This window comes from Esox lucius, chromosome 19 (genome assembly GCF_011004845.1).
Source record: "Esox lucius isolate fEsoLuc1 chromosome 19, fEsoLuc1.pri, whole genome shotgun sequence".
NCBI lineage: Eukaryota > Metazoa > Chordata > Actinopteri > Esociformes > Esocidae > Esox > Esox lucius.
Genome location: NC_047587.1, coordinates 36385713 through 36400435, shown reverse-complemented (window position 1 = coordinate 36400435; position 14723 = coordinate 36385713). Strand labels below are relative to the sequence as shown.

At 44.7% G+C, this 14723-nt stretch overlaps 1 protein-coding gene across 9 annotated transcripts in view; it reads left to right on the top strand.

The window, feature by feature from the left end:
* The window catches only part of LOC105018466 (transcription factor SOX-6), a 103821-nt gene that overhangs the window by 37861 nt on the left and 51237 nt on the right, over positions 1–14723 (top strand). For 8 of the 9 annotated variants that reach the window (XM_029115148.2, XM_029115146.2, XM_029115147.2 and 5 more), the window contains 2 exons: positions 5993–6212; positions 7248–7449. In XM_029115148.2, the coding sequence (XP_028970981.1) occupies positions 5997–6212; positions 7248–7449 (418 nt within the window). In that variant the 5' untranslated portion in view covers positions 5993–5996. Of the gene's footprint in view, positions 1–4277; positions 4351–5992; positions 6213–7247; positions 7450–14723 lie in introns of those variants that run through there. The other variant, XM_029115151.2, reaches the window with a different exon arrangement.

The following is a 14723-nucleotide window of genomic DNA, read 5'->3' as shown; positions in this document are numbered from 1 at the left end:
AATGGGGTAAACTCTTCCGAAGACGCAGGGCCTGTGTCTTTGTCTGCATTCCAACATGTCTGAATGACAGTAGCCACTGTTCGGGCTGCTCACTGACCAGTAAGCTAAAGGCCTCACTGACCAATGAAAGACGTGTAGAATGTAGCATGTGTGTCCCATGTGTCCCCTTTTCCCTTCATAGTGCGCTATAGATGGTAAATCTATATAGAGTAGTTTATACAGGGAATTGGATGCCTTTTAGGATTCTCTGTCTGGAACTTTTTGTGGAACATAGGAATTGGACCTAGTATATTTGGATTTGTTCGTAGATCTTCGTCTTGTGAACCTAGTACTGCGCTGTCATCCTTACCCTCATTGTCTTCTGTTACACCTTATGCTTACTGAGGTTGTCCAGGAGACCAAGAAGATTCAGAAAGTTTGCGCTCTCTCTCTCTTACGCTCTCTCTCTCTTCCTCTCACACTCTTTTTATCGTACGTTGTTTTTTCTTCCTTCCCTCTTTCTGTTTTTTTCTGTTTTTGTTCTTTCTCCTCTCTAGCTCTCTTCTCTTCCTGCTAGTTCCCACTTCCTCAGCGCACTTCAGGGAATTGTCGGGAGATTTTACACCCAATTGGGCGAATCAGAGGCCTTTGTTGCTGCTCTCGTTGCTCCACAAGAGGCAGAGAGGACTCTGGCTGCTGAATGGTGCTTTGTGTACTGTTTTCCTAAGAGGGGCCCTTGGTCTCCCTCTCATCTGTCACAGGTCCCTCTGCCTCTTCGCTCCACAATGGCCGATTGTTTATCCGGAATAGCCAGGTTCCAGGAGAGGAGAAGTAGTGAATGATGAACTCCTGCCAAATTCCGACCCCCAATTTCTTTTGCTTGAGTTCACGAAGAGATTATAAATTACCTTCGACTTTTTGGGGGGGGGAGTTCAAATGCTCCCCTGTCCTCTGGTCAAACACTGTCCATTGATTTTGGCTTTTAGACATTTTCTGTGGTAGGTCATGGAAGAAACAACATTAACCAGAAGCATTCTGAGTAGAAAAATATACTTTGACCAGAAGGTAAGAAAACGGTTCAAATTTAACTACATTTTTTTTAACCTATTTTCTATCCGCACAATGACATTTGATCGGAAACACTTTTGTTGCATCTGTTATTTCCTCAACATGACACGCTCAAAAGTGATGAAAGGGGTAACTCTATCTTACAGTGTCTGTTCTGTTTCCTTATCAAACTTGAAATCTCTCGTGCCATTGGGAAATAATGCATTTGATCCGTAGGCTCGACATTCCGAGAAAGTTCCTAGAGATGAGCAGAACTTCATAGGTTGGGCTGGTCGGTTGGGAGCCCGAGGCTCAGTAATCATGTGAAAAAGATGAATAGAGGGTTTTGTTAGCACCACTGTCTCATCATGGTCTCATCATGGGCTCATCAGGGTCTCATCAGGGTCTCTCCAGGACGCCAGACTCATTCTTTTGTTGGGCTCCCAGCGGGGAACCGTCGCTACTTCAAGGAAAATGGCTGCCGCTGCCATCACTGTAATCACTCATTTCTCCATTTCTCTCCCGAGGCCTCGTCCAGCCATCTGGCTACACTGTATTCATAATATTGAGTTTGCAATGAAGTGATGGTTGACATCTCATGGTCTTTCTCCATCTCTTTTGCCTCATCAAATGCACTGTATATCAACAGCCTTGTCGCACAGCTAAGTGCTGCGGAGGTGTGCATGGCACTCCATTTGTGCTCCTCTGTGGCCGGGGGCAGATGCTGTGTTTCTAGGTCTCATGTAGCTCAATTGGTAAGAGCAGAGGGCTTGCAATGACAGGATAGTGGGGGTGCGATGAGGATGGGGGAAGATGACGGGCGGGTGTTTGAAAACGCATGAGCTCCCAGTGTTCGCACCTTTGTGACGCTAAAGTTAACGCAAACCAAATGCTTCCCACTTCCTATTTGGCTTGATATTGCCATTGAGAATGATTTTCTTTGGATGTTGCTAATGCTAACCGATCACACACAGGCTGTTGCTCTCGCTAACAAACAGCCTAGGTTCTGTTGCATGATGAAACTTTATCAGTGGCAGCAATTTATGAGGTCCCAGCATTCCGGGTCATATGAGATCTCACTTCCAAGAAGCTAGCTAACCCCTAAGCCCCCATAAAAAACAGTGCGCAGCAATATTGTCAGCTAAATATAGACCTCTTCTTTCTTCTCTCCTTTCTCCTCCACCCTTCCAACTTCTTCATCCCTTTGCCCCCCTCCCTGCCTCCTCTCCCCCACCACGATTCCCATGTCTTTCTAGTCCGGGGTGAGGTGCTCACTTTTTGGTCAGAGAAGGCTTGGTGTTACAAGGCGCTTAATCGAGCCGCTTGGTGTGTTAGCCAGCGTCTCACTGTCTGTGTTAGCTACCTCTGGCTGGTGGGGTCTCACTATCTGGCTCCTTGAACAAAGTATTGTGATCCAATATGGGATGGAGATGACAGATGCTTCTGGATGTCTGGTGGTTTGTGTACAATCCATATCCTAGCCTATGGTCCTTCCGTAACCATTACTTACCAACTTTTGTATGTTTAAAGCTAAACGACATAATACGAACACCAGATTATGTCATCAATGTCCCCTGACGATGTCAGCAGAAACACTTATCTTTTAACCACACGGAAACGGGACATTTTCCTGTGTGTTGACATTCTGGAGAGAAGGTTTTTCTGAAAGAAGGTTGTGAGCTTGAGAGCATTCCATAGGAATCCAGCATATGAATTTGGTGGTGTTATGAACTGTGATGCTTTTGTTGGTGTCACGGTGTGATTAGGAATGGTGTCAGATGGCATCTTTGGAAGAATCCCTGTAGGACATTACGCAAAGGTCTTCTCTGTCCAATTCTGTTCCCAATTATACAACATTTCATACCCCTTTCTACACACACATATGAAAGCATACACACACTAACACAACCGTGTACTTTAGCGGTCACACACACACACACACACATATGAAAGCATACACACACTAACACAGCCGTGTACTTTAGCGCTCACACACACACACATATGAAAGCATACACACACTAACACAACCGTGTACTTTAGCGGTCACACACACACACATATGAAATCATACACATACTAACACAACCGTGTACTTTAGCGCTCACACACACATGCGAGGGTTGGGGTCATTTCTAACTGATGTCCGTCAAAGTGATTTAATTTTGTAACCCGTAAAGTAAAAACAAATGGCTTAATTCCTTTTCTAAGTTTGTATTCATTTTTCTATTATTACATTTTTATTTTTGAAATGACTTTTAGTTTGAATTGACCCCAACCCCAACAAATATACAAGCCCAGTGGCCTTGTGTTAGTGTCAACTATGAGATGGGAAGTTGGTGAATATGATATGGTCCTATGACTCGAGATCTGTCCAGAGGGTGTGCTTATACATCAAGCTGCCTCATAACTACTTATGTACTTCAATACACACACGCACGCACACACACACACACACACACACACACACAGTGCTCATACTGACCCTACCCCCTTTCCTTTCAGCACTTGTGATGTATAATTTTCTCCAGTTGACAGAGTTACAGACCCCCCACCTCTGTTCCACTGTAGATGTTCCTATCGAATCACCAGACACCTGCTACTCTCCCTCGCCTCTCGCTCTCCCTTTTCTCTTTCACTTTCTTTCCATTGCTTTCTTTCTCAATGTCCCTTTCCACTAACTCTCATCATTATTTCACCATAACCAGTGTCCCCCTCCACTAACTCTCATCATTATTTTACCATAACCAACATCCCCCTCCACTAACTCTCATCATTATTTCACCATAACCAGCGTCCCCCTCCACTAACTCTCATCATTATTTCACCATAACCAGCATCCCCCTCCACTAACTCTCATCATTATTTCACCATAACCAGCATCCCCCTCCACTAACTCTCATCATTATTTGACCATAACCAGCATCCCCCTCCACTAACTCTCATCATTATTTCACCATAACCAGCATCCCCCTCCACTAACTCTCATCATTATTTCACCATTACCAGCATCCCTCTCCACTTACTCTCATTGTTATTTTACCATATTGTTTAGGAACCTGAACCATGTGTTTCATTTAATCTGTTTTAGACAAGAACGTTCAATCTATAAAAATAGGATTTGTGTAACAAATCTTTGGCTTTTAATTTACAAATGGTGTTTTGAATGGTGTCAGCTATATTTCTAATATGTTCTTTTGAATTTAACAATATTTACCAGATTATTTTGAATATAGAACAAACTCGCATTGATCAGAACCAACTGGACCTGAATCAGAAGAACATTACAGATGGAACCCTCTAGTTCCAGGCCCATGATCATGTGTATGTTACCAGTAATGTCTATTTCCATGCCCCCTAACCCCCCCTCCCCTAAGACACACACACACCCACACACACACCCACACACATGATAGATATTGGAGTAAGTGTTGGTTTTACATATTAAGGAGCCCAAGAGAAGGAATACTTCAGAGACAGCTCTTCTGGCATGATTAATGGAGTGCTAATAGTTATTGGCGATCCATTTTACTTCTCGTATTCTGAGGGTTGATTCTCTTTGGCATAAAACGCTACTCTCACATTGTCCCGATTCTCCATCTCCAGCCTGTGCACTTGCATAACCCCTGTCATTCAATATCACAAAGTGGGCGTAAGCATTACGTCGTTGTTGAGTCCATGACATAAAGTGTGCAAGTGCACACTTTGGGAGAAGAGTAGCCAAGTGGTATGCAACCTTTGTGTCGGCATGGACACTAAACGGAGGAGTTGTCTCCTTTATGTGTAAAGTGTTTTGATTGCAGTTCTTCACTGAGGTCAGGTGGAGGCCCGAGGCTTTGTGTTAGAAAAGGCCGGTTTACACACGACACAAAGCCCACTACAGTCAAGCCTACTGCATATTTCCTGTTGCATGGCGATGAGTAATCTACAGTACACGACACGCTATATTGTCTCAAGTATTATGGGGCCAAACGTGTGTGTATTACAATGAGTTGCAATTTATTAATTAATGTATCCTCTATATAAGCATTCAAGTCATTTGAAGACAAGTGATTATTTACAAGGACCTGCTTGTGTTTGTGTGTGTGTGTGTGTGTGCCAGTAATACTGGAGACAAAAATATACTTTATCCACAACAGGGCGCCTTAAACCAGCTGGTAAAGTTTGTAGTAGTGTGTATTAGTGTTGAGTTTTGAAAACCCAAACCCAGCCCAAACCCAGTCCAAACCCAGCCCAAACCCAGCCCAAACCCAGCCCAAACCCAGTCTACACCCAGCCCAAATCCAGCCCAAACCCAGCCCAAACCCAGTCCAAATCCAGCCCAAACCCAGTCCAAACCCAGCCCAAACCCAGTCCAAACCCAGCCCAAACCCAGTCCAAAATGGATGTTTTAAGAATGTAATCTGAATACAGTCTGACATCAGCAACGTAAAAAAACGTAAAAAAAAACATCCAAGAAGTCTTCCTGTAGTTCACAATTTCTCCATCATCCCTTAGTCAATCAGTGGAAATTAGTACTGAAGAAAAGTGGTTAATTAATTAATGGACATTAATCAGGCAGCCTAGCAGTTAGAGTATCTAACCAGTAACCCAAAGCTCGCTAGATTGAATCCCAGAGCCAGTAAGGTGGAACAAGTAATCAGTCACTCTTCCCCAGAGCAAGGTACTTAACCCTAGCTGCACCTTGGGGTATCATCATGGCAGCTCCCCAGTCCTGTCCAATTCAGAGGGGTTGGATTAAATGCCAAATCTCAGTAGGACATTGTGTTCAAACTTCCATTTCTCTTTCATTGTAAGAATATTTTACCATCCCACCATTCACTATAGCCCTGATATTAAATTTTCTGAGATGTTTATAAAGGTTTTCTCCCAACAGGAGAAAACCTTTATATATAAATACCTGTTTAAAGATGCGTGGGCTTTAAGGAAAGTCATTTATTGTTTCCCTTTTACTGTTTCCTTATAGAAGGATGTCTTTTAAGCGAACCACGCCTCCGTTTCCCCCTGCGGCAGAGGAAGAGGAAGTGATTGGTCAGGACAGTGTAGGCTGGGCCAATGAGGAAAGAGAAAGCCAGGACCAGCCAACCACACCCCCTCTGCATGGCAAACCCCTCCCAGATGAGCACCAGCCAATCAGAGACACCCAGCCTGAGTCGGAATGGGAGAGTATAGGCCCTACTCAGATGGTGAGAGACGCAAGCACACAAACTCCGTTGATACACTGTCAGTGAGCTCAATTACTGAGGAATCTTCCTTTTTAAGACAAATGCCTCCTGGAACAGTTTCAAGGACATCTTAAGATGTCGCTGTTAGCCAAAGCCTCTTGTCTTTGAAACATAAGCCACCTAAAGTTCTTGGAGATCCCCCCACTCTGTAAGAGGAGGAGAAATCATACAGAAATAAACCTCTGGCCTGGCCACCTGTGCTAGTGTGTCTGCTGAGAGACAATGTGGCTTCACTAGCAGAACGGCATGGACGGTTCCAAATGAAACTTCATGAAGACGTTTCGAGCACCCCTGTTGACCGGAGCCTGTAGAGAAGAAGTATAACAGGCGGGACATAAAAATAGAAATTCTAAATGTTTGCCTAAATGTAATTTAAATCCCAAAATATCTGATTCATAGAATTATTAATGTGGTAAACGTATTGCCCGTCTTAAAACAGTCTTCAGAATTATATTCGACGCACTACATGTCAAAGGGACCCAAACAGCACGCTCTTCCTGTTGAATGGTACGGTAGCTAAAACACTGCCGATACGTGTGAGACAGGAAGATGTTAACTAACAGCACAAAAACCCACGGTCCTGGAAGAACGACGGCTGCCCTGCTATGTTAGTGCACTTCTTCTGACGGGGCTTTGTGGGTAGTGTAGTATTCAGTGCTCATGGAATAGGATGCCATTTGGGACTCAGACAAGGTGTATTACCATGACCTTTCCTCACTGTCAGATCATTCGCTCTGTGCCAAGTTGACATGCTCTGGCTGTCAGTACAGACCCAGAGATTTGGGAAATAGCCCTGAGTCTAGATTCCGCTGTACAAAGATGATGACCGAAAAACAACACACAGGGACAAAATAATAATACAAAATAAATGTATAAAACTGAGTAAAAAGCCATTATATAGCATATTATTGTAATTTAAGTTGCACTTCCAGGGAAAGCAATGGTTATGTATGTTTTTCTAATCCTGAAACACCCTTGTCCTATTTGTTCCTACAGGACAATGTCAGCACCAAGGGCTGCACATTGTACTCCTACCGGACTAACTCAACCTCTCCACTCAAGCCTGAAGAGGGTTCCAGGGAGATGCTAGGCGGAACCACCTTTGGAACCCCAGAGCGCCGCAAAGGAAGCCTAGCGGACGTGGTGGACACGCTGAAGCAGAAGAAACTGGTGGAGTTGACTAAAACCGAGCAGGATGGTAGGAAATACTAAAACCGTGTGTGTGTGTGTGTGTGTGTGTGTGTGTGTGTGTGCGTGTGTGTGTGTGTGCGTGCGTGTGTGCGCGTGCGGTCACCTGTACAGGCGTGTGTTAACTTTCATTCATGTGTGCGTGGCCTCGTGTTCCGTACGCCGTGTTCAGCCTCTGCCTTTTGTCCACATCCCCGTCGGAGGACTTTGGAGGCCTTCAATTACATGTGACAAATCCCTCACCATAGATGATAGATCTGGGAGAAGTGAAATCACTAGTCTCCCTTTCCTCACTCTCAGATCTGGGTCCTCATATCACGCCGGCGGTTGACTCCCGCTGCATGCCCTAGCACGCTCCGGCACCCCGCAGCAACGGAGATCTAACATCTTTCTGTACTATTAGGCTACTTGTTATAATTGCAGTGATATCAGAGGGCCCACTGATCTCGTCTTAAATGCTTCACTTTGTTATTGATATGGTGGTGTGGGGAGATAGCCGGCGGCTTTTAAAGATTATGTACACCGTCTTCTGTACTGAACTGTACACAGTCTTTTGTTGACCGTGGATGTGAGGCGTGTGTCTGGGCGCGTACGTGTATGTGCTCAGCATACGGTTTCATCACCGTCGTGACGTCTTCCTATCAAACAGAAGGGATTTGAGTTGACGCCAAGTCCGGGAGACAACGCTCCCAGAGCTGAGAATGTCTTGTACTGTAGCAGCGTCAGCGTTCCCACATCCGATTTTTTTGGGGTCAATTTCTTTCATGTCTTTCATTTTCCACTCCAGATCAGAATGTTTGTAAACACAGATGTTCCGGTAGTTCCGGTTGGCTAGCGCCAGACAGCCAACCGGAACAATTTGGGAACAATTTGCAGCCCTCTGCCGGACTACCTAGATTATATAATGAATATGGAATTTACCCCGTTTGTAACAGTTCTGTAAAATCATCAAGAATACTGTCTTGTTATCAATTCTGTTTAATATTTCTTGGTTCCAAGTGGGTATTTAGCTTTGTTCATGGAGGAATTTATAGATAGCTAATATAAGCTGTCATTGTATCTGACTTGCTAGCTAACTATGTAACATGTTAATACAATACCAGCCAGCCAGCCAGCTATAATTGTAACTTTCCTTTTCAACTTTTTTGGAAAGGAAAGAAAAAGGTACAGTTATTTCTTAATTTATTCCAGTACTGCTGGTATAAGTACAATAAAAAATGAACAGTAGACAACTGCAGTTAATGTTTCAAATTATATTTTTCTACAGAATGTATATGTGGGCCTGAGATATTGCCCATTTAAATATTGCCCTTATTAAGTTTACCTCCACCATAGCGTCAATGAACTGTATTGCTTTTGCCACTGGCTGTTTTAACAGCTTATTAGCCACTAATAGGCTTTCTAGTATCTACAAACTTCCTAGGAATAATCATAAGAATTGAGCAATTTCTAGCGAGACTGAGCCGACTCCGCTTACACTGTCCAGCAAAAAGATGTTAAGGACATCTGTAACTATGGTCCTATTTTTATTTTTTTAATATTTTTAAAGAAGAAACACACTCGAGGTCTTGGCAGTGTTGCTTTCGACATTGTGTTATATACATTCAGGTTTCAAAAGACAGAGAACAAGGAAGTCTTTATGGCTGGCTGTGTAGGGCCACCACCTTTGTATCAGAAGCCTTAAATAAGGTCCAGGTTGTTCGCCCTGTTAGAAGCCATCTCATACAGTGAAACACACCCACCTTCCTCCCTCCAAACCCGTCCCCGTCTGCACCCCAAATGACGCCCTGTTAGAAGCCATCTCATACAGTGAAACACACCCACCTTCCTCCCTCCAAACCCGTCCCCGTCTGCACCCCAAATGACGCCCTGTTCCCTGTTTGCCTCCACGTCCCGCTAAAAGGGCTCATTGACAGGGGGCTTCATGAGATGAGATTTACGTTATGATCAAATGGAATAAACCCTGTTAGCCACACAGTGACCACTTGGCTGAACTGACCTGACCCTGGTGTGCTCCGTAGCCTGGGGCGAAAGTGCGGCTGCTGTAGTTAAGCAGCATCTAACGCCTCTCAGCTCATTGTTAGCCGTCGGCTTCTCTGAGTGCCTTAAGTGCCTGTGACAGTTGTAATGAATGAAAATGGCCTTACCTTGTGGAGGAGGTAGTGGTTTTCACAGTACAGCCGCCTCAGCTGTAAAAGCTCGATTAGCCAGTGTCAGACTGACGAAGACTGTATCAGTTTACCCGATTGTACAGTCTGTGTTTTTTCTCTAAGTAGATTATTTTTATCCAGAGAGCTCACTCAGAACAATGTATCAGGCTGGAATATGTCCAGGTTTTTATTTACAGTATGCTGAAATGCAAGAATTGTATAAAGAGCATTACAGAGCCATTGTTATCATATTGACCTAATCATTTACAGAAACAGAATAGTCAAACTATAAGTGGAAAAGGCATTTTCTACCTTTGCTGTAGAATTCTGCACTTTCTTAAACGACAATAATTATTACTTTTGTGGTTAATTTCATCACTGCCTAAACACATGCCATCGTGGTTCGTCTTTCTCCTTTCAAATTCTGGTGCTTTTTAAACAAATGCTTTTGCATGTTGACAGTGTATCTATTTACCAAGGAAGAGCAAGCTTGCACCTCTCCTTTAATAGGCTTTTAGTAAAGAAAATACAAAAATTATCTGTCCAGTAAGCTTTTGTAATCAAGCTTTTCCTGGGAATTTCACAAGACAAAGTGGAATAACTGAGTCAGCGACCCAGCAGACAGTTGGTGCAGTCATGTTGTGCAAGAAAAGATTCTAAAGTATAAAAGGTAGGACAAAAATTCACACATATGAACACTCCATTCATGAGCTAGATTTTATGTTTAACGCTGTGAATATGTATAGTGAATTATATGATCTGGCCTTGATTTTATCATTCGATATTTTAACCCATGAATTCATTGTCAAATCGACATGATTTACATGTATCACAATGGATGAAAACACAAGACGTGATAACTTTTTACTTATATAACGGTCGGTCTAAAAGGTTTCATGGAGTTATTGTAACCCTAAACCCTCCACGACCCCATCTTAGAGGGTTAGGTTTTTCCACTCAGTGTACTACTTTAACCAGGGAATAGAGAGCAGTTTCTCATCAAAACGTGTGGAACCGTTGTAAAACTCTCATCTCGTGTCATTGCGGATAATTACAAATGGCATTGTCACAGCCTCCAGGGTTCAAGTGTATGCATGCCCTGGCATTGACGCAGTGCTCTTGTGCCAACTCAAGCAATCTCATGTACCCGAAACAGCTTTGGTGGTTGGCAAACGTCTTTCAAATCCTTATACCTATAATCGGCCAAGGCTGATTTACCGTGCCGAATGAAAAATGCTTTGGTCTTCAACGTGACTCTGAAGCAGCTCAGCTACTCTTAGGTGGATTGGAGGTGCTCTCACCTTTTACCCATGCCTTCAGGTATATATACAACTTGAAATGTTTAGTAAAATATCTGCATTGTTTTTTACGCAACACCGGTTCAAGTCACCTCAAAGCCTGTCACTTAGTTTCAGACATGTGAATAGGTTTTGCTTCAGCCTAGAGTTGATGGGCAGAGTTATAAGGGGACGACCCACAAACACACACACACACACACACACCCCTCGGTCGGTGGCCATGTGCTGACTGACGCTGTCACACACATGCACTGTTAGAATGGGCCCTCTATCAGTGACACTGATGTGTCTGTTGGACTTAAATATCCCCTGCCGTTTGGACGGACACACTGCGAAGCTGCCGGTTTGCACACAAGGTCTAGTGGAGGTGTGGCTTTTACTTTCGACCCAACCCTTCTGCACTGGAGAGGTGCCGTGATGAGTGGTAGGTGTTGACTGACTCAGGGACAGAACTGGAATGTTTCGTGTCGCTGGCCCAGGCGTTCCATCTATCTTGACGGTTAATGTTTAGATGCTCAGAGTGCTTAGATACCTGCTGATATACCTTTTCTCAGTACCTCCCAAATGAATGTTTTAAAAAAACCACTGGCTAGAGGCTAAAGTACTGTATATTCACTGTATATAATATGTCGATATGATGTGGAGAAACAGTTTCCCTTAACCATGATGATACACAGAGTGAAGTTCGGAGGACTGGATGCTAATTGGCTGAAACAGCGATCGAGTCTTGTGCATACAAACCAAAATACCCCAGATATCATGCAAAATATATAATAGCAATTAAGCCCTTCAGGGGTTCGTGTTTTATGGCCAATATACCCCAGATAAGTGCTTTATTAGGGGTTTTGTCATTGCTAAGATCAGGCATGATGTCTGAACATTGGTGTGTGTTACGCATGAATACTGCCCTTAGTATATTGGGTATAGACCACAAAATCCTACAGGTGCCTCATTGCTATTGTAACCCGGTTATGAACGCAGTTAAAACAGTGAAGAGTTACATGCTGTTTGGTCTCGCGAGGCCACACCTCCAAATTGGTTGTAGCTTGCTGCAGTTTTATTTCACTTGTGTTGCGTGGCCTGGCTATGTGATGTAATACCCTTCTCATATACCAGCATTTAGGCTTCAAACTACCTGATGTATTATGTCAAATATATACTACAGCTTTCAGCCAATTAGCATTCTGGGTTTGAACATCCTTGTTTGTAATGGCCCATGCGCCTTTTGGCTATAATATACCACCAGTGAAATGTACAGCTAGCCAACCTGTCATTCATCCAAAGCTAGTTTAGGTTTAGTCCCAAGTGGCATCTGTTCCTTCTGTTCACTGTGTTTGAACACATACCAGGCCTGGGGATCCGATCACAACATCTAATGGCTTAACCAGCTGAAGGGCAACATGCAAGGGGTCCAACTTCCCCTGTCTGACAATAGGCGCATTCTGTTCTTCTCCACTTTGTTCTCTCCCAGCGCTGATAGGTCATTTTAGAATCTCCACCACTGCCACTCAGAACACAGAGCTGGTTATCCCTGGCTGTGTGTGCGCGCAGGCGTGTGTTTTCCCGGGTGCCGGGAGGAGTTGGACCTGTATTAATGGTGATAGGGTTGGTGCAGAGGGTTTATATGAGAATAGGGTTAGCCTAAGGGTTAAGCCTAATTAAGCACGGTATTTGACTCATGGCTTTTGGCATTGCCGCTGTGTTAGTCCTTCTCTATATGATTACCAGCTTGAGAGTGATTTGGTGTGTGTGTGTGTGTGTGTGCCCCCAAGACTTTAACTCCCCCTGGCATTCTGTCATGAATAGGGATCTCTGCTGTAATGATCTGTGGCAGAGGGCCTTAACTACATCAAGCCACATGGGATGCCAAGCAGCTTTTTTTTCATGGCTTGGCAGCTGGCCAAACGGCCATATGGTCCTTCGCCATATCTCATTCTGTCCACATCCACCCCTTGAGTACCAGGTACCTGGAATGCACCGGACCTTTCTTTTCTCCTCTTTTCTTTCCGTGTTCGCCGTGCTGTAATAGAGTCCGATCCAGCGAGTCAGTGTTGGTCGCAGAGCGGGACAGTCTGTAACTGAGGCCGAAGTTCAATGCTCCCCTTACAGATGACAGAACGAGCCAGCTGCTTGTTTGCTGTTCTCTCGCGCGTCCGGATAGTCCCCCCCCGTCAGATTCTCTTTTTCAGACTCATCGACAGCGGTGGAGGGCCATGGACACTCGTCCTCTCACTCTCCGTGGGCACTCAGCTGTCAGAACGCAACAAGAACACCCCACCCTTCTTTAACCCCCCCCACCCCCCCGCTTATCCAGCCTGCCCCACCCCATTACCTCTGACCCCCAACAACAAGGCTTCTATTGTCTTTGCCTCACGTGGCGTCAGGGGACGGGTGTTGAGGGGAGGCGTGTGACTAAAGTGGGAACAGAAGCCAGTGATCTTTAACCCACCTATTGGAAGGTGCAGAGAAGGTATGGGTATCTCATTCGTTTTAAGTTTCTTTGTAACTATAATTGTACGGTACAACTGACGCCGTGACTGTCACAAATATCTGAGGTCTGACCAGAACGCGGTGACGTTCGCTCAGTGTGGTTTAAAGTTACAGAATGTTCAGAGAGAATTGTACAGTTGTTATTACAACAGATGGACTAATCATTCACCTCAGCTATAAATCATACTTTCTTTTGAGCTGTTTTCATATTTCCTCCAGGCTTTTTTATGCTTTATTTGAGAGACTGTGTGGAAAGATAGAGAGAACTTTTGCTGAGAGAGCGGTGAGCTCTCTTTACTACAATTCGCAACCGTGCTGCAACAGTGCATGTGAGGTGAGACTTAGACTGCTACACCACGTATTATATGCATTTCTGTCTGCAACAACTTATGTTGCTGCAACCGATGGGATGGAACCCAGGAGTCATTTTTGTCCGGATATGTTCCTTCTTCTCAGACGTCGCCGACCCCTGCCAGTTCACAGCGCCTGGATACGACTTTTCAGTATCAGTGCTTTACATGGAAAACCAATCTGTCAGTTGATGACGACACAATCGATGACGTGGCACCCATTCATTGGTTGATGCTTGAAGTGCCCGAGCAGGGGAACACGATCCAATAACCTACAATGTTAACAGTCCGTCATTTCAATGAAAGCCAGAATGGGGGAAGGTGGGTCATTTGCTGGTCATTTGATGATGTCATGGTAACCCTGTCAACCATTCCCCATCCATCCTCTCTAAATGAGCCGCTTGCGGGCGTTCTCCAATCACGGACAAGATAAAATGGCTCCAAGACCCTGATCTTGGGTCAGTTTAGTACTCCTCCCCCCTCTAAGGTTTAGATTAAGATCGGGGGAGTGCCGATTCTGGGTCTGTACCAGGGGAAACATCATCCCAAAGCCTGTGGCTGAGCGGGTGTCATCTGACGGATGAAAATAGCGTGCAGTAACGGACACCGTGGTAACGCGCATCCGACCTGGCCTCTAATGGTTTTACGGCACTTAACGCTTGCAGTGCTACCTGCGTAGCTGATGTGGTTTTACTGGAGTCCCGGAGACTCCTTGGGTGTGTGTCAGTGCCTGTGCTGTACGGGGGCCATCCATCATCCTCTACTTTGTGACCCTATAACTGATGGTCAGCGCTGGTCGGTGGGTGCACAGCGGATGATGCACACCACCTCCATGACGCACCTGATGAGAGAATGCCCGGGAGCATCCTTCCAGCGTCTGTCACAAATAGACCCTTGAAGTCCAACAGACCCCCCCCCCCCAAAGGGTCATGTCCGAAAGGAGGAAAGCATGCACTCTTTTGTAAAGAAGACGGTATGCTACTCCTCCGATATCAT